At 41.3% G+C, this 22350-nt stretch overlaps 2 protein-coding genes across 7 annotated transcripts; one reads left to right on the forward strand and one right to left on the reverse strand.

Moving 5' to 3' along the window:
• Nucleotides 1–10: 10 nt before the first annotated feature.
• On the forward strand, nt 11–18396 carry nox4 (NADPH oxidase 4). 6 transcript variants are annotated; one of them, XR_014117890.1, is made up of 20 exons: nt 59–294; nt 503–598; nt 2315–2425; nt 2583–2667; nt 3831–3928; nt 4831–4858; nt 5119–5191; nt 6493–6573; nt 7330–7513; nt 8146–8310; nt 8512–8574; nt 8958–9018; nt 9713–9791; nt 10581–10700; nt 10951–11059; nt 11390–11458; nt 12190–12290; nt 13506–13627; nt 15579–15832; nt 17136–18396. XR_014117890.1 is itself a non-coding variant. In XM_081700126.1 (19 exons), the coding sequence occupies exons 1-19, from the start codon at nt 238–240 to the stop codon at nt 13624–13626; spliced, it is 1665 nt and encodes a 554-aa protein (XP_081556252.1). In that variant the 5' UTR covers nt 16–237; the 3' UTR covers nt 13627–14549. The 6 variants fall into 6 exon arrangements, 4 of the variants coding, with proteins under 4 accessions (XP_081556254.1, XP_081556252.1, XP_081556253.1 ...); XM_081700126.1 differs by lacking the exons at nt 15579–15832; nt 17136–18396 and adding an exon at nt 10830–10847 and having other exon boundaries at nt 16–294; nt 11005–11059; nt 13506–14549; XM_081700128.1 differs by lacking the exons at nt 13506–13627; nt 15579–15832; nt 17136–18396 and adding an exon at nt 12597–13487 and having other exon boundaries at nt 11–294.
• tyr (tyrosinase) lies at nt 15573–22350 on the reverse strand. The gene is made up of 5 exons (XM_035534478.2): nt 21048–22350; nt 18428–18644; nt 16479–16626; nt 15903–16084; nt 15573–15811 (listed from the first exon to the last, which is right to left on the reverse strand). The coding sequence occupies exons 1-5, from the start codon at nt 21870–21872 to the stop codon at nt 15573–15575; spliced, it is 1611 nt and encodes a 536-aa protein (XP_035390371.2). The 5' UTR covers nt 21873–22350.

Consider the following 22350-nt stretch of genomic DNA (forward strand, 5'->3'; position numbering starts at 1 on the left):
TCCGGGGGTTTGTACGGCCCTTTGAATGCGTCCCGTCACTGGCGGAAAAGTAGCCTAACCCCTCCTCGCGCTCAAAAGCACGCGCCGGGCATTCGCGAGCCCAAACGGGAGCAACGGCATGAGCGCCGTAAGAAAGCCAAGCGGGGTGTAAGCTTGCAGCAGGAAGGCTTCCTCATGGCTCGTTACGTTTGTAAGCGGATTTGATCGTGTCAGCTGCAGTTTGTGAAGTGTCAAGCCATGGGTCTGTCATTAAGGAGCTGGATAGCCAACGAGGGCGGGAAACACTGTATATTAGTAAGATACTTTATTAAGAACGTTTTATCACATCTTTGTTGTCTTGTCAGACAAACAAACAAACAAACACTTTTTGAGACGTTGTGTCATTGTTTTTTTTTTGTTGTTGTTTTGTTTTTTTAAACTAGCTTTTCTTCTCCCCTAAATGACCAATTTTAGTCATTGCGCTGGATGCTTGGTCTGTAATGTTGTGCATTTGTGCATACAGATCACTTGGCTTAGTGTTAGCGCTTGGATCTTTTGGAGGACATTCATACTGTACTGCAGCGGAGCGGAGTACCACTACCTACACAAGATGCTGGGGGTAATACCGGTCTATCTGTAAAGTATATCTGTATAGTAGCTATGCATTCTCTAGATGAGTTAAGAGCAGGAGCGTCACTAGAAATATATGAATGGCTGGGGGGGGGGGGGGGGGGGATTGTTTAATCCAAAAGTCGTTTTTAGTTTGCTTTTTAAGTAACTTTACTTTAGCATTTGTTCATCAATCATCAGGGTTCCTCTGTCAGTTTTAGTCTTCAGTTTTTCAGTCTTCACGAACATTCTCTGACAGAGACATTCTGTCTCACACACAGCGTGACACAAATTGGTTGAGATTTTAGGGAAGTAGAGCAATAGTCAACGGGAGAGGCATCAGTAGAGATTTGAGAATGGGGGGTCTAAACCCTCTAGAACAACAAAAATGGAAAAAGAACAAGCCATCCATTAACTCCTTCCCTAAATGTAGAATTGTTTAATGCAGAAGTCATTTTTAGATTTCTTTTTTAGTAATGTTACATTAGCATTTGCTCATCAGTCATCAGGGTTCTTCTGCTAGCTTAATGGTATTTTCACAAGCATGTAAATGTGATTGCATTTTGCACAATTGTCACAGACATCCAAATTATGTATTTTCTTTAAATATGTATTTGTCTTCAGCAGCATTCTGAGACACAGAGATCCCCCGTCTCACGCATAGTGACACAAGCTGATTGGGGTTTTCATAAAGCAGGGCAGAGCGATGGTGTCACAGATGGCCCAAACATTCAATCTTTCAGACTCAAATTGTGATTCAGGTTTCATGGCTGTTGTACGCCTCTCCCACGTTGAAGTGCTAAGTATTATGAATTTGTAGACATGATGGCATGGTTGAATAAGATAGAATGAATGAGGCAATTTAAACTAATAACATACATGAATATATAAGTAAGTATAAAAGCATTTGTTAAAGGAACATTCCTTAACCCCGCAGGGTCAGTTAGCTGCATGCGTATTATGTCATTATACTCCTAAAAAACATAATAATTGCAGTCACAAGTTGTCTCACAAACACCCGCACAAACACAAGCAACTTATTGAGTTGCTGGAAAGGTATGTGTTTATTAAAGTATGTATATTTGGATTAGAGTGAAGGTGTGCGTGTTAGAGTGTGTATGTGTTTGTGAGCATTGGAATGTGTCTGTATTTGAGTGTGTGTATATATGAGCGTGAGTGCTCTTTAAGTCCTCTGTCTGAGATGTTCTGAAATGTGCAGCAGACGTGTGACAGCATGCCCATTTTCCAAGGAGAATGCAAGGATCAGACTGCCTGCCAGTGTCTTTGAAGTTTTATTTCGGAACTATTGTATATCACACACGCATGCACGCACACACACACACACACACACACACACACACACACAGAGAGCTACCCTTGTTTTCTCCCTAAATGTTTCAGATCCTCATTTATTCCTTGGGTTCTCATCTTTTAGTTTTTGGATCCGTCTGAATGGAACCCTGTTTCCAACCTTATCTTAGCCCCAGTCGTCACCATTAGCCTAATCCTGAAACCTCAACTTTAACCTGAGTATACCTGTTAACTCGTCCTTTTTAACAAAAGCATGCTTTGCGTCTAGTTGAATTCTGTTCTTATAAGATTTACAGATTTTGTTTTACTTTTAAAATTTCTGCTACTGTGTAGGTCTTTTATGATATACCTCCTGGATTTAGTATTTCATGCCTGCAGGCAGTGCTCTAACACTTCAGTTTGTTTGTTTTTTCAGCTGGGACTGTGCATTAGTCGAGCCTCAGCCACCGTTCTCAACCTCAACTGCAGCCTGGTACTACTGCCCATGTGCAGATCTATCTTGACTGTACTTAGAGGAACCCGTCAGGTGAGAGAGCCTGAAAGCGAGGCAGAGGGACAAATCTAGTGGGAGACAGATTTAGTATTTTCCTGAGTGAAGTTTCTCAATGGAGGGGAATATGCTTGATTCAACTGTAAAATATATTTTCTTGTTCTTGCTTCCTCCACCCTCCCACCTTGCTCAGGTTTCAAGTAAAAAAGCACGCAGGTTGTTGGACAAGAGTAAGACCTTTCATGTGACTTGTGGAGTGGCTATATGTGTCTTCTCAGGTGTGTTATAAATTTATGATCTTTGATCCCCATAACTAATCTGGAACAAAATTATAGGGGTATTCTCAGGTTGGTTATTAATGTACGATCTCTGGTCCCCATAACTAATCTGGAGGAAAATCATATATGTCTCTCAGGTTAGTCAGTATTTGCTCTCTGGTCCCCAGAATTAACCAGGAACATCTATCAAACCAATGACAACTGTTCATATGTTCTCAGGCCAAATCAAACTAACATACACTAACAACTGTTATTCACATCTAACCATGACCAGTTCCCACTAACCTTTTATTTAATCTAATGACAAATATAATCAATTAAAACAAACCACAACTAATACATTATATGGTTAAGTACAGCTATTGACAGCTGAGCACACCTAGCCTTTGCAAACCCAAACCAGATGCAGAGAGCAATAATTCATTCTAAGCAGTACAAACCACTAGACCTGGTCTTTAATAATAGCACCAGGGGCACAGTTGTTCTCCAGGCACCAGATTATTATCAGCTTGTGTTACCAACCACCAGATATTCTTACAGGCTAATGGCTCAGGGTTGTGGTCTTTTCTCCAAGTACCAGCTGCATTTTGCCATTTGACAGGTGTGTAACGTGTGTGTGTGTTTGAGTTTGTGTGTGTGCGTCAGAGAGCGAGAGAAAAAAAGAGTAGTTATGTGTGTGTGTGTGTGTGTGTGTGTGTGTGTGTGTGTATGCGTGCGCGAGAGGGAGAGAGAATGCGTACTGGAACGTGCAGTGATATTTGCATGGTGCATCTTGTTCTTTTAGTCCTCCTTCACTGCCCTTCCCCCGCTACTTCCTGTCTCAAGACATTGTGGCCATGTTCTAATTACAGAGTTCCAAAGTTCTGAGGCATCCTATTACTACAGCAACCACATGCACCTAGCAAACAACCCAATAAACCATAAAGTCTGTCCTGAGAGGTGGGCTTTGAGTGGTGGAAGTGGGCTTGACGTGAGAGAGAAAGACAAGAGACATTGTTAGAGACATTATCAGCTGTTGAGCAGACATAATTTTTTTTTCTCCTGCATTCTTATACCATGCTGTCAGACGTTTCTAAGTGGAAAGTGTGTCTATGTGTGTGTGTGTGTGTGTGTGTGTGTGTGTGTGTGTGTGTGTGTGTGGGTGGGTGTGTACTATTTTGCAGTGGTTCATGTGGGTGCCCACCTGGTGAACGTTGTCAGCTTTTCTGTCAGGTACTCAGATGAGTTCCCCGCCCTCAATGTAGCACATTACCGGGGACAGGTATGAACCCCTGCTCCCTGCCTGCCTTCTGTCATGGCATAAAAACAGGTTTTGATCCGGTTATATAAAGATTAAATGTTTTTTTTTTTTTTTGTCTTATTTCAAATGTACTTTTAACTTCTCTTAATGGTTCTTAATGTTTCTCAATTGACTGCTATTAACTAGCTTTCAAACCCATGAAATTGAATCCATATCTTCAAATCTATTGTTCTAAAAAACAACAACAACAGATCCTGTTGATCCACAGATCATGACATGTTCCACAATATAAAGGGAAGAAAACATTTAGGGTTTGGGTTAGGGTGTATAAACATGGTGTAGAAACATAAAAACAAATATAGTTATAGTTACATGTGGTTTTTATTATGTTGACATAGAATTAAAAACATGCAGTGAAAATGTTAGATGTTTTATGAACTTGAAATTGATTTTTATTTCACATTGGCAAAATATGTATGTTTTTCGCATGGATGGATTTCTATATTGATAACTTGCATGATAAAAGCTGGTACTGTACATGTAGAGGCACAGGAAGGCAAGCTAAGGCAAGTTTTCATACATATTGGCAATTCAAAATGCTTCACATAGCCTGAAGAATTAAATAATAGAGCTTAGTACATTCCAACATCACCTCAATTAAGTTTTTGTCAAAAAAGAAGAAAAAGTTTCATAAGACAATTTATTTTAATAAAATTCATTAAACAAATGCATTTAATAATTGATCACATACAGTTGATTTCAATAGAAAAACAAAAAACAAATAATGAAGTAATAAAATTAATTGCAAATACAAAAGATTTACCTTTATAATCTACTCAAAAGACATAATAATTAATTGCTATGAAATGATAACTGATAAATATTATGACCTTTATTGAGTAAATTTTTGTATACTATTGCAGGATCCTCATCTTCTCATCCTGACCACAGGTTAGCCTCATTCTGCTCACATGCACAGGTGTTCCACTCCAGTCCTGTAGGGGTCACTCTGATTCACATGCCCAGCCTTACTTGCTCCAACATATGTGACACTGGGCACAGAGGACTTGATCATTAACTGTTCAGATCAGTCAGTTGTGAGCGTGATAGTCACGCATCATTGAACTTTGAAAAACATGGAAAGCTGCGTTTGCAATAATTAACTGTTTATTAAAATGTCGTCTCTCCCCCCCCTTGTATAATTGAGTCAGTTCCTGGGATAACAGGTGTCTTGTTGGTTCTGGTATTATTCCTGATGTTTACAGCTTCGTCTCATAGTGTAAGGTTAGTTTGCCCTCTCCTCTTGTCTGACTACGCTTTCTCTTTATTTCTTCTCCTCCTCTCATACTCTGCTCATACTCTCCTCATACTCTGCTCATATTCTCCTCAAACTGCTCATTCTCTGCTCATACTCTCCTCATACTCTGCTCATTCTCTCCTCATACTCTGCTCATACTCTCCTCATACTCTGCTCATTCTCTGCTCATACTCTGCTCATACTCTCCTCATACTCTTCTCTCCTGCCCTGTTCACTTCTCACTATTTTACTTCCATTGTAGAATATCTGGCAGGAATGCCACTGGTATGCACCTTGTTTTGGGCATTCTCCAACAAAAGATCATCTTGCTTTAAATTCACATTTCTTACTTTGATTTTGCATACAGTATATCAGAAATGCTTTGAAGAGTGTTTATAATTCCTCTAGAATCCATATATTTATATTTAATGGACCCTTTAATAGCCATCTGTCCCAGAGCAACCTTGTATCTCTCTCTCACACACACACACACACACACACACACACACACACACACACACACACACCTATAATTACAGCATAATGCACTAGGAGGCTTTGTTTTTGTGTGCTTTGACTGAGCTAGGCTCTGATTGAAGTGCCATTTATATTGGCCTGAGGCTTTTCACAGGAGGCTGTGTTCAAAGACTGCATGACCAGGCTTTCACTGGGGCTCAGTGTCCAGCTCTGGTTAACAGTAATAGCCGTCCCTCCCAAGCACCTACTCTGTCAAGAGGGGCTTTTCCAAATGTTACTCACTTATATTCCATCCCCTTGAAGCAGAGAGGTGAGCCCTTTCTTTTAAGAGTGGGGTCTGTAGCTTTTTTTCAGAATCTGCCTGTTCTGAGCATGTAAACTCCAGCATACTGGGGTTTGTTTCAGTGCCAAAAGTGTAAAGCAGAGTGCAAACTAGTTCCCAGATGTTGCACTTGGTTTGGTCATATATTCTCTTCTGCTTTGCTACGAAAATATCCCTTTATTCATACTAGGGCTGTATAGATGTAGAAAATTACCCCATATGATGAATTATTGCTCATACCGTAGATGTGTGCGATAATAGATATAATATCATCTCACTATAAGAGAAGCAGAAATTGCAATCGTGGATTTGTGTGCATGACGAGTAGCCGCAGAGTTTATAAGCATCCACAGTGTGAAATGACTTATTTGTTGTCCTTGTGTCTCTCATTTCTTTTCTTCCTTTATTCCTTGTTTACATCTGCATGTTACACACTGTGTTCAGCCATATATTAAATAATTTGCCTTCTGTTATTTTGTGTCTCTGCAGGGTTGGTAACTATGAGATTTTCTGGTACACTCATAACCTTTTCATCCTCTTCTATGTTGTGCTCTTGATGCATGTGGTCGGGTGAGTCTTTCACACATCTATCACACATCCTCTATCTCAGTCGCTCTAGTTGGCTCTTTCTCTCTCTGTCTCTCTTTCTTCGTCTCACACACAGGGATGCACACACATTCATTCATGTTACTGATAAAACACATTTTCTGAAATTTAAGACCCATTTTTTCCCAAAACCTTAAACAAAAATCCAAAATTCATTGACTAAAATGAACAAAATTCAATTATTAAAATGCAAACAAAACAATCAAATGCATACTCACTACTTACTAGACACTAGTGTAATAAGTTAAAACACTATTATCAAAGGTACTAAAGAATTAATAGCAATTCTGCTAGGGGAAAAAAATGAAATCCTGAAAAATGAAGTATAAATGAAATATAGCTGTAAAGTGTTATTTATGGAGATACATCTGAAGCATCAGCATGTCAAGATTCTCCATTCATTTATTCATTTATTTGGGTTTTTCCTTTTATTTGTCACCTAACCTGTGTGGTTTCACACTCACCGCATCCCTGTTTTCTCATGGACTGATCATACCTTTTAAAGTTTGTCAACATGAAGGTTGTTCATGACTAAACCATCATGTCCTTGTTTTATTTATGTTTTACTGTAGCGAAATGAGCTTTGTCTTTTAGATGGCAGTTAATGTTTGTTAAATTGTGTTCAGGGTATCAGAATTTGTATGTTAGTTTGAAGTAACAGATATTGAAATATCTGTAATGTCCCTGTAATATCTGCTCTGTAAATATGTCCTCCCGTAGAGGGGCTCTGAAATACCAGACAAATGTTGATGCCCATCCACCTGGCTGCATACCTGCCAATCAGACGAGGGCACATTCAGATACATGGCCCAATCAGGAGGTAGATGGAGAACTGGTGGCTGAGTCAAGGGAAATGTCACTTGTTTGTAAAGAAGATGCCCATTTTCAACCTCATTTCCCCCAGGTTTGTGATTTTAATAACCTGTGTGTGTGTGTGTGTGTGTGTGTGTGTGTATCTGTCTGTTTAATAAGGTGTGTGGCTTTAATTGCTCATATGCATGTGCATGCATTCCTCTATATTACATACCAAATGTATAAATTTATGAATGAAGGGTATTCTGAGATAACCTGTAGAGCTAGAGCTTAGCTTTTTTAAGTATAAAAGATATGAGTACATTGTAATATTAATACATTGGAGAGGCAATATATGTTTGTTAAATTCATTATTTTAAATATATAAAATGCTATTCCTTCAGCATTATAGCTAAACAAATGGCAGTTTTGTGTTTCTAAAATCTATTAATTAAGTCTCACTCCTTCCTTCAGCTTTAGAGCCCCGTCCTCATGGATCGAAACTCCCCCAATATACCCTTTATATAATGAATGTCTGCGTGTGTGTTTCTGATTTGTGTATAATATCTTGCAGTAACTGAATGTAGCATTAGCACCACATCTGAAGCCCCTCCCTCCAAGTGAACTCTTGTTGTGACGAGGTTTTACACCTGTTTTCCCCCTGACCTCTACACTTAACTCTTGGATCTTCAATCCAGTGTTAAATTATATGTGTTAATATTTTGTGTGTGTGTGTATATGTAGACATGGCTATGGGTCTTGGGCCCTCTATGTCTCTACTGTGGAGAGAGACTGTACCGCTACATCAGGTGCAATGCATCCGTCACCATAGTTTCGGTTGTCAGGCACCCCTGTGATGTCATAGAGGTGCGCATGCTGAAGAACTCTTTTAAGGCCCGCCCAGGTCAGGTAAGCCCCACCCTTTCCTCTGCAGTTATGAATAGTTCCAGTGTTATTTCCATACTATGGATTTCATTCTTATCTCCCCTTTATGATTTTTCATAAAACACCATGCGCTCAATGCAAGTCAGTGTTTCCAGTTGTATGTGTGTGTGTGTGTGTGTGTGTGTGTGTGTGTGTGTGTGTGCGTGTATCTCTTATCTTTGTTAGTATGTCTTGCTGAACTGCCCGAGTGTGTCATCATTTGAGAATCATGCTTTCACTCTTACTTCAGTGAGTACATTTTGGACTGTGAGGGTGTGTCTAAGCAAGAAAATACCTGTAAATGTGTGTAAGTGCACACATATATGTCTGTATGTGTGTGAATGTGTGTGTCTGGATTTCTGGATTTAGACTGTATGCGGCTGTGATTTGTTTTGTGGATGATGTTATGGTGCCATTGATAGATTTTGCTGAGTTTCTCAGGGAGTTTTACTTAACATAAACATGCGTGCGCTTGCACACACACACACACACACACACACACACACACACACACACACATACACAGGCTGCTCTCCTACTGGCAGACACTTACTGTTCCTGGGGGTCTGACTGTAATGTGAGTTTGTTTGTTTGTATGGGGGTGTGACTCACTCTGTGTTTTCCCTCTTTAGTGTCCAACTGAGAACAAAGAAACATTTGGCATTCATGTTCGAGTAGTTGGGGACTGGACTGGTGAGAAACACACACACACAAATGCACACACATAAACAGATGGAATCAAAAACTCAAATGTCACACATTTCTGAATGCTAAGAGTAAAAACACAAACACCAATTAAAAATGATTAAAATGACTAAAGTCATATTAAAATCATACTAAAATGTGCAAATTCTGCAGTTACTGGTAGTTTCTCTCACATGCACACGCACATTTTTGTTGACTTTGAATAGTGTTTCCACAATGTCATGCTTTATAGATCAATGGCTGTTGTATGAAACAATCTAAACAATGCAGCTTTATCTTCCAACACACAGACACACACATACGCACACACATGCTTTGTGTTTTTTCCTGTTTTTAATTGAATTTTCCAGTTCATTCTGTTTTGCACCTTAGTAGCTGGCTGCTTCTTTTTCCAGTTGTCTTGATTTTGCCATTTCTTCCCCTTCTCTCTAATTCCTTCTCTCTCTCTCTCTCTCTCTCTCTCTCTCTCTCTCTTTCCCTTTCCCTCTCTCTTCCTCTCTCTGTTTCTCTCCCTCTCTCCCCCTCACTCCCTCCCTCTCCCTCTGACTCTCTCTCCATCTCGCCATCTCACTCCCTCTGTCAATCTCCCTTTCTTGCTCTTTCTCTCTCTCTCCCTCTCCCCTCATTCTCTCTTTCCATCTCTCCCTCTCTTACTCTCTTCTTCCATCATGGATGATGATAGCCTGTTTTTCTGAGCTGCTACTTCCTGACTTGGAGCATTCTGAGATCCTTCCTATGACAAATCAGCGGAGATACCCCAAGTATGTTCCGTGTGTGTGTGTGGGGGGGTGGGGGGTGTATTTATATGTCTGTGCATGCATTGTCTGTCTGTGTTTGTTGTGGGAAAAATGTTCTACCGTTCTGTGGATGACATTATAGATAGTTATCTTTCCGGAGAGCCAAAGTACACAGACAAGGGGGGAGGTCATGACCTATTGGCATTTTCCAGACCTTGAATACTCTTGGGATGAGAATGTGCAAACTACTTGTGTTTTTGTATGTGTATTTATGTGCAAACTATGTATGTGTATAAGAGTGCGAGTCTGGTATGAGTGAGTCTTTTCTTTTGTGTCTAAATGTTTTTTACCCACCAGAAACAGGTTTCAAGGGATATAACAAGAGCATGGGTGTGTCAGTGTGTGTGCCTGTGTTGGTCTCTGTTTCTACATTATGTATCCATGTGTACGTGTGTTTGTACATTGTGCAGATGTATGTGTTAGTTAGAGAGAGGAAACCATCTACCTCTTAAGTTGACATACTTGCACACAATACAGACAGACAGACACTGAATCACAGTACAATCAGGCAGAAATGATAACTTTATGATTACCCTTGTGTGTGTATATGTGTGTGAGAGTGTAGATGGTTTGTTCTTTTGGCTTTTATTGTTTTTTTTACATCCTTTGAGGAAATGCATCCTTTGAGATCTCAAAATGATGTCATATCCTATGTTGTTAGATCATCTGTGCACTGGTTGTTACTGGTAAAGTGCCTATTTCATTAGATGTTCTGTGTCCTGATTGGAAGCTGTGCTGTGCTGCCTGCCCCAGGCTGTATGTGGATGGTCCGTTTGGCAGTCCATCAGAGGAAGTTTTCAATTATGAAGTCAGTGTGTGTGTGGCTGGCGGCATCGGAGTTACGCCTTTCGCCTGTATCATGCATGCTCTCCTGTGAGTATTGCAGCTAGATTACCTGTCTTTCTTTACCTGTTTGTGCTTACCTATGTTAGTTAACCTGTATGTGTTTGTTCATGTGTATCTGTGTGTGACCCCAATGCATACATGTGCGCACACACACAGACACAGAAGCACAATACAGTAAGGCAGAAATGATAACCATTTATGATAACCCTTGTTTGTGTGTTTGTGTGTGGGTTTACTCCTGTGTGTTGGGGGTGGGTGTGCTATCTATCTTCCATAGTGATGAGTGGCGTCGTTATAAACTGCAGAGGTTGTATTTTGTGTGGGTGTGCAGAGAGCTGAACTCTTTTTACTGGTTTGCTGAATTGCTCTGTGGCCTACATCGCAAGGTAACACATAGACACACAAATACACTTTGAATGAAACACACCTGCACATACTTCGAATAAATCACACACATATGCACTTTAATTGGTAAAAGCACATACAGTGGGAAAACAGTGGAAAAACATATTTTCCGAAGCACTGACATAGCTCGTTATGAATGATGCTAATTTAACCTGAAAACATATGTGGTTTACAGCACCACCTGCAGGTTAACTTCATACTGCAGCTCTGCTGCTTTATAGCATTTAATGCTAGAGCTTAGTTAAAGTAATACTTGCACACCTATCCATCTCCCTCTCCCTCTCTCCCTCTCTCTCTCTCTCTCTCTCTAGCTTTGGGAGCAAAATCGTCCAGACTACCTGAACATTCGACTTTACCTCACAACAGCCCAAGAGCTGCAGGTAAATCGACACTGGGCTCTCATCTGCTGTCTCATCTCATTTTCAGTCAGCAGAACTGAATGTTTCTATTATTCACAAACACACTCACAGGCTCTGAGTCAGATAGATGTTCATTCAGACCCATGCACTTACTCACATATACACTCTGTTCACACTGTGTTCTCTCACTGTGCCTCTCTGTATCTCTGTGTCTCTCTCTCTCTGTATCTCTCTCTGTCTCTCTCTGTCTCTCTCTGTATCTGAAAGGGAGGTTTCGCTCCCCTTCCAAAAATCCTTTTATCAGTCTAGATGCTGAGCTCCGGGCTTGTATGTGACAGAGCAAGGCCATATTAGTCTGAACAACAGACACGCACACACACATGGACAGTCATTCATTTTCACAAGCACTGTGAACACTTTCCAGTTTTATGGGCTTTATTAGAAACACTTTTGTAGGTGCACAGTTTGAAGTCTATTTCTTGCAGTATCTGATAGCCACAAAGCCACTCCTGGTTGGCTGGTTTTGGGTAGTGGGCCACTCTATCCGGACATGTAAAAGCCCCAGCAATGCTGCAGTGTCTACAGTATAAACTGTAATAGTACACTTGTAAAATGGCTATATCTAATCAAAATGGCCAGTGTGTGTAAGTACAATGTATGTGTTTCTTCTGGCTACTGAGTCTATTACTTCCGCTATGTTTAAGGGATTGTCTTGTCATCCATTTTTCTAACAATATTTGTACTCTTTCCAGAACCTCACAGATGAAAAGTACCGCCCCCTACATTCTAGACTCTTAATTGGCCGACCCAAATTGAAGCTCCTTTTTGAGGAGATAGGAAGATCCAATCAGCAGTGAGTATAATGCATAATTAACTTAATATAGAATTACAAACAGAATACATTTTTTTGTAAACATTTTCTACATGCACTTTTTGACAAACTTTTATACCCATGAAAATCCCCAAATCTTTTTTTTTAGTTTATATATAATTTTTGTGAAAATTGTCCCAATATCTCATGTATCCTAATGTGAGATATGTTTTGGCTAGTTGTTTCACATCATATCAATACAATTTTTATGTGTGTGAAATGTAAACACTTTACACTGCACATTCATGTGTTTCATGTCTGGATCTTCTTTGGATATACTTTGATCAGATTCCGTTTATACTTACTAAACTGCGTCTCCAGTGTGACCAGATAAGATGTGATTTTACTCCCCCGTGTAAAAAGTGCACCAACACCTTAGGTGTGTGTTTACCTCCTACCATAAACACAGATTCTCACGTGCTATTAGCAATTTATTAAATGCTGTCAAATCCTGGAAAGTAAACCATGTAAAGGAGGTAGTGAATCATCTGCCTCAGTAGAGCGGAATTCCTTGTCTTACAGCTACTTTAGTTTCCGTAGCACTCAGCGTCACTACTGTCCAGGGGACGTTCTGGGTGCATAAGACACGTCAGCACTTGGCAACTGTTTACCTATGTGGATAACAAAAATACATTCCGTTTCCACTCGTTTTAGATGTGGTCAGTATCCATCTCTGACCACCTCTGAATGTGGTTTGAGTGATCTGACTGTAATTCGATCACACTGATTCACTAGGGGCATTTATACCTTGCTTTTCATGTGGCCAAATGAAACCTGAACATCATCAGATCACCAAGTAGGTGTGGAATTTAATGTGGACAATTATGTAGTAAACTCCAGGGTTTGAAGATGCAAATCTGTTTTTATGCTATTTTATTCTTGCGCTCATGTGTACTGTGGAGAACTGAATTATAAAGTGCCATTATTCTACAACATACATGATCAGAACAGTTGAACAGCTCCATGATTCCTGTGCTTGATGGGTGTAGCACTGTTTTTCAGTTTTCTCCTGTCTGATCCCATAATAGGCAGAATTTGTCAGGCATAGTGAAGTCGGTTAAGTTTGGATGTTGTCAAGACATCTGAAGGAAGTTGTGTGTCTTTTATGGAATTTTTATGGCCAGTGATTCTCAATATGTTTTCTTATCTGTGTGTGTGTGTTTGTCCACACTGTGTTTATGTGTCTATTATCCACAGCAAAAAAGTAGGTGTGTTCTGCTGTGCGCCTAAAGGCGTTTCCAGAGAGCTCCACAAACTCTGCAACTCATTCTCTGCTTCAGGAACGGTCTTCGAGTACAACAAGGAATCATTCAGCTGAGGTGCATCAATTAAGAACAAACAAACATCACAAATAGAGAAAAAAAATTAGAGCCTCTTTTTCATTGGGAAACATAGGTGACAAAAAGACATTTTAGACTAAAGCAAAGCAAGAAAGGAGTGAAGGGGTTCCTTTTGAAATCCTCAGATATAAAACTGCCGGAAGTGATGGAGCAAAAGAAAAAAACAAGAGAAAGCGCTGACATCATGCTTTGAGTCAGACTTTTAGTTTTCTAATCTGATTACTGTGCTCTTTGGAATGCTGCCAATGATCATTCATTTAAAATGACATCCTTTTCCCTTTGTTTGATCTCTTTCTTTAACAATCTAAGTCTGTGGAATGAGTCTTTATATCTGTTTTACTTTTTTAATACCAAACCAAATACAGTCCAGAAAAGCTAAGGGTGTCTTCCTATTGTATGGACAGTAGCTTACAGGTTGTTGATGTAAATCCTACTCTGTTAGGGTCGTGCAATGACATTTAATTCTGATCTGGAATCAGTTTGTACCCTTTGTGTCTTAATTAATACAGTATTACTGGTTCACCAAAAGCCAGAGACGATGGGCTTTACAAGGAACTGCAAGGGGTAGAAGAAGTTGTGTTTCTAGCGAACAACTTCCATGTTTGTCATACATAGCTCACTGAAAGAACCTGATCTGTCTCGCACCTATTTAAATAATTGCAAAAAGAAAAGACAGGTTGTTTACAGTGGGTCTAGCAGCGGTGTCTGTGCATGACAGGACCCCAGGCATAGACAGAGTGTGGCGGTGTTGTAGCCAAGGTGTGTGTCCTGTCTAACTAAAGTTATTTATTCTCAGCATCATCTTATCAGTGGAATAAGGGCATTCTGATGAGAAGAAGAATATTCTCATGATATGCTTTCATATCTTTTGATTTGAAAATGTCACAAGTATGTAAGGTTTAGGTATAATACGTCATTCAGAATACTGCACTGCCATACATACACCAGTTAACTGTGTGCACAAACACACAACTATAGTCCTGCTCACAACAGTTATTATGTCTTTTTGCTTTATATTTTTTACTTTTTAAAAACAGTAATGTTAAAAATTGTTTTTGGTGGCTCATTATATTCCACATTCAACTTAATTTCAGTTAAACAATTTTTTGTTTGTTTTTCTGTTTTGTTTTAAAGTTGCACTGCAAATGGCAACAGCCAAAGACTTGTATATTTAATCAAGATATATTTAATTAATCATATAAACACTCATTTACTACCAGAGCAGAAGTCCTGTTTTTATTAAAATAATAAGAGATTAAAAAAGAATAACCTTTTAAGATTAACGTACAGTACAATGATCACCAATAAAACAATGGAACACACTCCAATCTTTGAGTGAGTTTGGGGTATGGCTGAGTGGAGTTTGGGGTGTGGTGCATATATTGTATTTTAGTTGGGCAGGCTCTCCTGTTCTTGGTTAAAACATGCTGGGGGGGGGGGTCAGCAACAGGGGTTTTTGATACAGGGTACTGACTGGCTTAAACAGATATCACTGCTGCCCTCTGCTGACGTGTTTATGAACAGCGTGGCAGAGAATGGACTGGCTTCGGACCTGGATCAGTTTTGTCTGATCTCCCTGAAACACGCTATTTGTGTGTTTGGTGTGTGTATGTGTATAGTTATCTACGTGAGTGTGGTTGTAATGATCTGTGTGCTCTTTCTGCACAATGATCTGTTTGTATTTGGCCTGAGTGTGTATGGCACTGAGTGCAAGTGTATGAGTATGCAGTGTAATTCGGTGTGTGTGTGTGTTTGTGTGTGCATATGTTTGTGTGTTAGGGGCAAAACCATGCATAAACACATGTACAAACATGTACATGTGTGTATATGTGTATTTAATGGTAGACTTGAATAAGGAAATTGAAATGTATGTGTGCACGTACGTGTGTGTGTGTGTGTGTGTGTGTGTTGTGTGTGTGTGTGTTCACAGCGTGGTCTGGTACGAGGTGCTGGCCTCCTCCTCACTGCTACTCAGCAGGGGCTGTCTCTCCCCGTGGCCTGAATGTTTGTTCCTTTTGGGCTTGAGGCCACATGTCTTGGCGAGGGTCACGCCGATGACAGCGGCAATGAGCGCACCGAGAACTCCGGCTCCCAGCAGCCAGGGCCAGATCTGCTGAGCCTGATCCAGATATGGGGTCAGGAATTCCTGCAGGAACCACTGACCTGAAGGTCAGGCACAAAAATGTAAGGATGTGGCCAAGTCATTTATATGTGTGTGTGTGTGTGTGTGTGTGTGTGTGTGTCTAAGGCTCACTTGGGTTGAGGAGGTAGGAGTACTCATATCCCAATGCTTTAGTGGTGAGGAAGTAGTCTCCATTCTGGTACAGTGGGATAAAGGGCACCATGTAGTAGCCGTCATTGTGTCCAATTGGGGCGTTGCTTGCTGGGTAGTGTGTCCGGGCAGGTTGGTGCTTCCGCAACCATTGCTCAAATATACTACACAAAATGACAATTACAGCTGCTAGAACTATACAAGGAAGACTGCTACAGCTGCTAGAACTACACAAGACAGATCGTTACAGCAGCTAGAACTACACAAGACAGATCGTTACAGCTGCTAGAACTACACAAGACACACAGCTAGAACTACAGCAGCTAGAACTACACTACATACAAACCATTAAAGCAGCTAGAAGTACACAACAGACCATTACAGCTACTAGAACTAAAAAACTGACAGACTGTTAAAGCAGCTAGTAACAAAACAAACTGAGCAGCTAGTAATACAATAAACAGGCTGTTACTGTAGGTTTTACATTATACATTGATTCATCTATAGGACTCTGAATATTGGTGGTGTTGAATGAAAGTGTGTGTGTGTGTGTGTTACCTGTCAATAAATGCATGGTGTATCAGGAAAATGGGGTCGTTGGCAGAACCCTGCACTGAGGACATGGTACCATTCATATAGATGTGCAGTGCGTTGTGCATCGTGCTCTGACCAGTTACTGCTATGCCTGTCTGTGGACTCGCAAAACCTACACACACACACACACACACACACACACACACACACTATAACTATAATTCCAATCATTTCTTTCCAATGTTTCTCAGTCCATGTATTTCCTTTGTCTTTCTTTCATGTGCTTCTGTATATTATACATAACTCAGGGTTCACAATTATTCGTTTTTCTCTTTTGCTTACACAGTTACTGAACACTGGCACGTGACTGAACACAACAAAACTCAGGTTCTTTGGCTTTTTATGTTGAGCACTCTAAACCCAACTTAGTGGACTTGACTCATTACAATGGCCTTAGACACTTTTTGCAAACCGGCATGAAATACACAAATACACAATTACAATTTTCATTACAAACTACTGGGCCATATTTTGGTAAACGGAACATGAACATACACTTGGAGCAACTTCAGCCACTGTGAGAGATCTGTGGGGGGTAGCAGCTGTGGGTAAAGGTGGGGAAATATCATGAAAGGCAAGGGGGATTGCAGCATGCGAGGCCACTCTCTCCATTCTTTACAGGAACTCAAATGAGTATTTTCCGTCTCCTGCCCCTGGAAGGTGTTGTACAGCCGTCCTCATCTGGAGGTCAACCACCTGAGCTGGTCTCAGCATTGGCCGCTGCAGTGCGCAGGTCAGGGATCAAAAGTTGTCACATGGATTTTAGTTTGCCGACATTCCTGCGTCGTGCAGGACTGTAATCATTCTAAGTGGCTGCAGCTGTACATTGACATGCATGTACGGGTACACATGATGGCAGCAGTTTGTTGTCGGCGACCTCCTTGCAGGATGGCCCTGAGATCGGAGACACAAGTACTGCTATACTGATAAATATGTAAGGCAGACACTGTGCAGGAGAGCTGTAAATTTAATGCAGCATCATAAATTCAGTGTCTAAAATATGATGGATTCATTCATGTGTAATGACATGCTTTTGGTTCATCGTCTCTTTGGATGAAGCAAAGACATCAGTATTGTGACAACTGTATTTTCAATCCATTGGTTCTGTGTCAAAAGCCTCCATGTGATAAGTGTGTCTAACATTATGGTGTGCATATTTCTTTTCTGTTTTGCTCAGAATATATGAGGATTTCTTCAAATGTGTGTAAGGTTTTGAGGAATGTGTGCAGATATTTTAAAACAGAGATGTTATTGTAAAATGTAAGCAATTTGGAGAAACTGTAAGACAAAGAGCTTTTATCCGGTTCTTTGAATGGTACAGTTGTCACAGGAAAACCTAAAGTTTCTTAAATCCTGCAGTGGTGACACACACGTGCTACAGGAGGTGCACAGGTCAATGTTACCTCATCTGAATCAGTGTGTAGGTTGGAGCATCAGCAGATGTTTGAGTGTACGTGTATGCATGTGTATTTATTATGCAGAACTATCCTTTTCCAAGACAGTATTCATGTAATGAGACTATGCCTATTACAAAAACCAATCCACCTTTTTATGAACCCTCTGTTCTATATTCACATGTTAATTCGCTTAAACACGAAACAAAATCTGCTGTTAATTTACTAACAGAGACTTTGCTAAATGCAAATATTATTGCAGTAATATTCATTAAAAGCTGTTGGTGTTGCAGTAACCAAAATCGGCCTCCTGTTGGCAGCATGCCCTGATCCCCAGTGACTGCCTGCTCCTTTGAAGGCTTTATTTGTCCTAGCCTAATTACAGTTACATTTGTGTTGAAAACATGGTTGCTAAAAACCTTCTGTAGAAAAGAATTGGAGGAAAGACAATGGAGATAATTTAAGGGGGGAAATTTTGCATGATAGAATATCCCCCCTGTATTTAACGTTGTTGTTTACCCTCCAGAGTGTTCCGGAAACTCATGTTTGAGCGACGGTCGAGCGAGTCTGTCTCATAGTCCCTCAGGCCCAGCACGAATTCCACATCGGCTGAGGTGGGCAGCTGGCTCATGCGACTTTGGTCATGGTTGCCAGGGTTACGGAGCAGTGGGCCCTCTGGCTCGCCACTGCACAGCACCTCGCGTGCGTTGTAATCCTGTGGCCTCGTGCAGATCACCTGCACAGGTGTGAACACTTGTCAGCACACACACATTTGCTCACCTAGACTATTGTTCATGGTCAGATATACACACTTAACGAGGCTAGCTTTCACGGTACGGTCTAACACACACAAACACACACATACACACACACCTAACCAGACTATTGGTCATGGGTGGACCCACACACGCACCTAATCAGACTATTGTTCATTGGTGGTCACATACAGCAAGACGTGGGAACAACTGATCTCTAAGTTTTCAGTCAAAATGGAACACTGCACTATTTCCCCTTTAACTGCAGCCATTGGAAGACAGACAGAGAAAGAGAGAGAGAGAGAGGCAGAGAGAGAGAGAGAGAGAGAGAGAGGCAGAGAGAGAGAGAAAGAACGAGTTTCTGCTTGATAATTGACTACTGCTTCTCCCACTCATTTATCCGCAGACATGCACACGCCCACACAGTAACGGCTATTCTGTCCGGAGACACACACCGGAGCCTCCCCAGCAACAGCAGAGCAGAGCAGAGCTGTGTGGGGGATAGCAGGAGAGAGAGAGAGAGAGAGAGAGAGAGAAAGAGAGAAGGAGAAAGGGAATGAGAAGGGAAAGAACTGAGAAGAAACCCAAGGGAGAGAAACAATAGAACCTGGGGAGAGATTGAGAGTAGATAGAGTTAACAGATAAGAATAGGCTTATGTGTGTGTGAGAGAGAAAGAAAGAGCAAGTATGAGTGTTTAAGGCGAGTGTGTGTGTGTGTGTGTGTGTGTTAATCAGTCATGTGATTCTTAGGGTATTAAAAGCTTTCATTCTGAAGGAAAAATATATCATATAAGTTGATTGTGGCCAAGCAATTGTGGTCTCACTAGTGTGACAGGGACTTTGTTCTTTTTATATAAATAAACAAACCAGAGCATGTCTCCACATGTCAACTGAAGTATGACACACTGTCCAGCCTGTTAGCATGCAGCACTGAAGCTGTCTGAGAGGCTTCAGACGAAAGTGGCTTTTGCTTAATTCTCTAAGTGGTCTTGTGCATGTATATGTTTGTGTGCGTGAATGCATGCCCACGTGTGTGCATACGCCAGTACATGTCTTTAGGTCTTTAGGACTCTGTGTGCCATGTGATTCTCTTCCATGGTGACCCCAGTCACATGTGAGTGTGTGAGAACTGAAACAGTGTGCTCGTGGGATATTTTCATGGTCTGTACTCCATAATCTCTCAGATCTGGCAACCCCAGTGCTGCGTCACAAGGCAGACATCCACCTCAAACTCCCATGTAGTGATCTCAATGGAATGCACCACATCAGAGCTCCTGAGGGAACTGGATGGGGTGTGGGGGACATGCAGGGTGCGGTTTTAGCCGGGTCCCAGCCAGCCATAGGGGTGCTCTTGGGTTAGGTGGGTTGCAAGTCCCACTATTCTGGCATGTGCCCAATTCATGCAGCATATCTTTGGGGGGGGGGGGGTTTGGAAGAAGATCCCTGATTTAAGCACATTAACTCATTAACTGCATTCTGTATCAGTGAGGACACACTGAATCATTGCTCTTCACACATGCCTTGTATGTCACTGCATGATGAAAGAAGAAGTGAATTAAGTTACTTCATGGTGTTCAAATGGTGTTAGGTAAGATGAGTAGTAGGACCTGGTTCTAGCCTAGACACATGATGCTTTGAGAAAATAGAAAAGTACGCATTTTCTGTTGTAAAAAGGATGTTGCAGTTTAATCAATCAAACAAACTAAGCATGTCTAAAATAGGAGTCTAACATTCTGAACAATCACGCTTTCTAGTTGTGGTATATGCAGGTATCTTGGGAAACACAGCTACATGTTTTGATGTATCTTGGGGGGTCACCTTGGGCCTCTAAGGCATCATGTGATTACAGTTTTACAGCAAATGATGTCTAAGTATTAGGTATAGAACATCTAGGGATTAAACATTTATGTCTTTGCTAGTAATCCAGAATGTTATCCTATCACTGAAGTACAAAAGCCATCAAGCACTTTGTCCTGTTTGCCTCTAATACGGCAGAAAGCTTTAAGAGATGTAATATTGTGATAAGAACTACTCTACTGTAGACTGCTGTTCACTTTGCAGCTTCCCGTATGGCCTACTCCTGCTCCTAGGTTAAATTTACATAGTCTAAATTGATTTAGATCTTAAGATACTTACTAAGACAAATTTTAATGTTTTAATCAACCGCATAAATCACTCAAGCAAGTTACTACATTTGCAGGTTCACACACTTTTATTACGCTAGTAAACTTTAATCTTCCAAGTAAATTTTCTTTGTTCGTTGGATAGTTTGCCAATCATAAAATCGCCTTTCTAAAATCTACGCATGTAGGGCGGACGCAAACGTATCATGACTACTACAGTAAAATAGAGCAGCAGAGTTCTGTAACAGCTTTCATCTTTACCTTCCACGAGGAGAAGATCGAAGCTGGGCTGATGCGGTTGGGCTCGAGTGGGTTGCGCGCACCCATCAGTTCGTCAGTGCACACCTGGCAGCTCCGCGCGTCTCGCCAGTCCCAGTATGGAATGGTGAAGTTGAAGTCTCCGCTCAGTTTTCGGATCTCGTGTTCCCAGAGCAACAAGAACACGCGGTGCCACGGCAGGAAGGCCGCAGCTTCGTGCGCGAAATCGACGTCTTCCCACACGTTGTTGGGCCCGCCAAGCAGTGCGTCACGGGACACATAGTAGTGCATCCACACGAAAAGGTCGTATACGCTGACCTCCGCGAACATCGGATTCGTCCCGTTATTCATCTGTTTATACGTACCTGTTGCTATCATATAATCGGGGCTGATGGTGTTTTTGGCCAGGTTTATATATGAAATAAACCGCTGCCTGTCCGATCCAGACAGGTGAAGGATATTTTTACGCACCGATTCGCGACTTTCCGCACAGTTAACCCCAAAGTAACCAAACTTGCACTCGGCACAATTATAACCCATGAAGTTGCCAGCGCACTTGCACGTGCGATTGTAGAACACTAGCGGCCACCGTTCTCGGTCGTCCACGTCGCTGTGTGGATACTGTGGACCGTTGGGAAGGTCGGACACCACGACGTCTTGGCAGAAACCTCGACCTGACCGTGCCCCGCACACCGAGCCGTCTCCTGGCCAGACCGGACAGCACTGCTTGCTCTGAAGTGCCTCTGGAGTCGTGCAGGGCCGCGGGAACTGCTGGCGCGAGAGGCGCACAAACTGGATGAGGAAGAGGGAAAGACACAAAGGCCTCATCACTAGCTTCGTACAAAAAGCGGATGAGTTAAGCGCTGAACGGGCACTGCAAGAAAGAAGAGAATGAAAGTGTTAGTAGAGGTAGTTTGGGCGCGTGTGTGCTTTCCACCTCTCTCTCTCTCTCTCTCTCTCTCTCTCTCTCTCTCTCTCTCTCTCACTGTCACATGTTGGGGATAAAACCAAGATGCCTAATCGTAGTTCAGCCTCAGTATATCTCGGGACCGTTTTCTCCCTAAGGCTCAAGCTTGCGGAATGTACCACGCAGTACGGCCGTCTGTCGTTAAACTTTTAACAATTACTTAGCAGCGATTCCATGCACACAGGCACACGGCCATATCAGCACCATCACTTAAACTTGGCAAATAAATTTGAAAAATTCAATAAGACTAATTCAAACGCACACTTGTTAACATGTTTAATCAATTAAATATATAATTGATCATTTGAATGTTGGCTCATTTTAATGTATTTATGATGA

The sequence above is a fragment of the Electrophorus electricus genome, chromosome 17 (genome assembly GCF_041902795.1).
Source record: "Electrophorus electricus isolate QZ-2024a chromosome 17, ASM4190279v1, whole genome shotgun sequence".
Lineage (NCBI taxonomy): Eukaryota > Metazoa > Chordata > Actinopteri > Gymnotiformes > Gymnotidae > Electrophorus > Electrophorus electricus.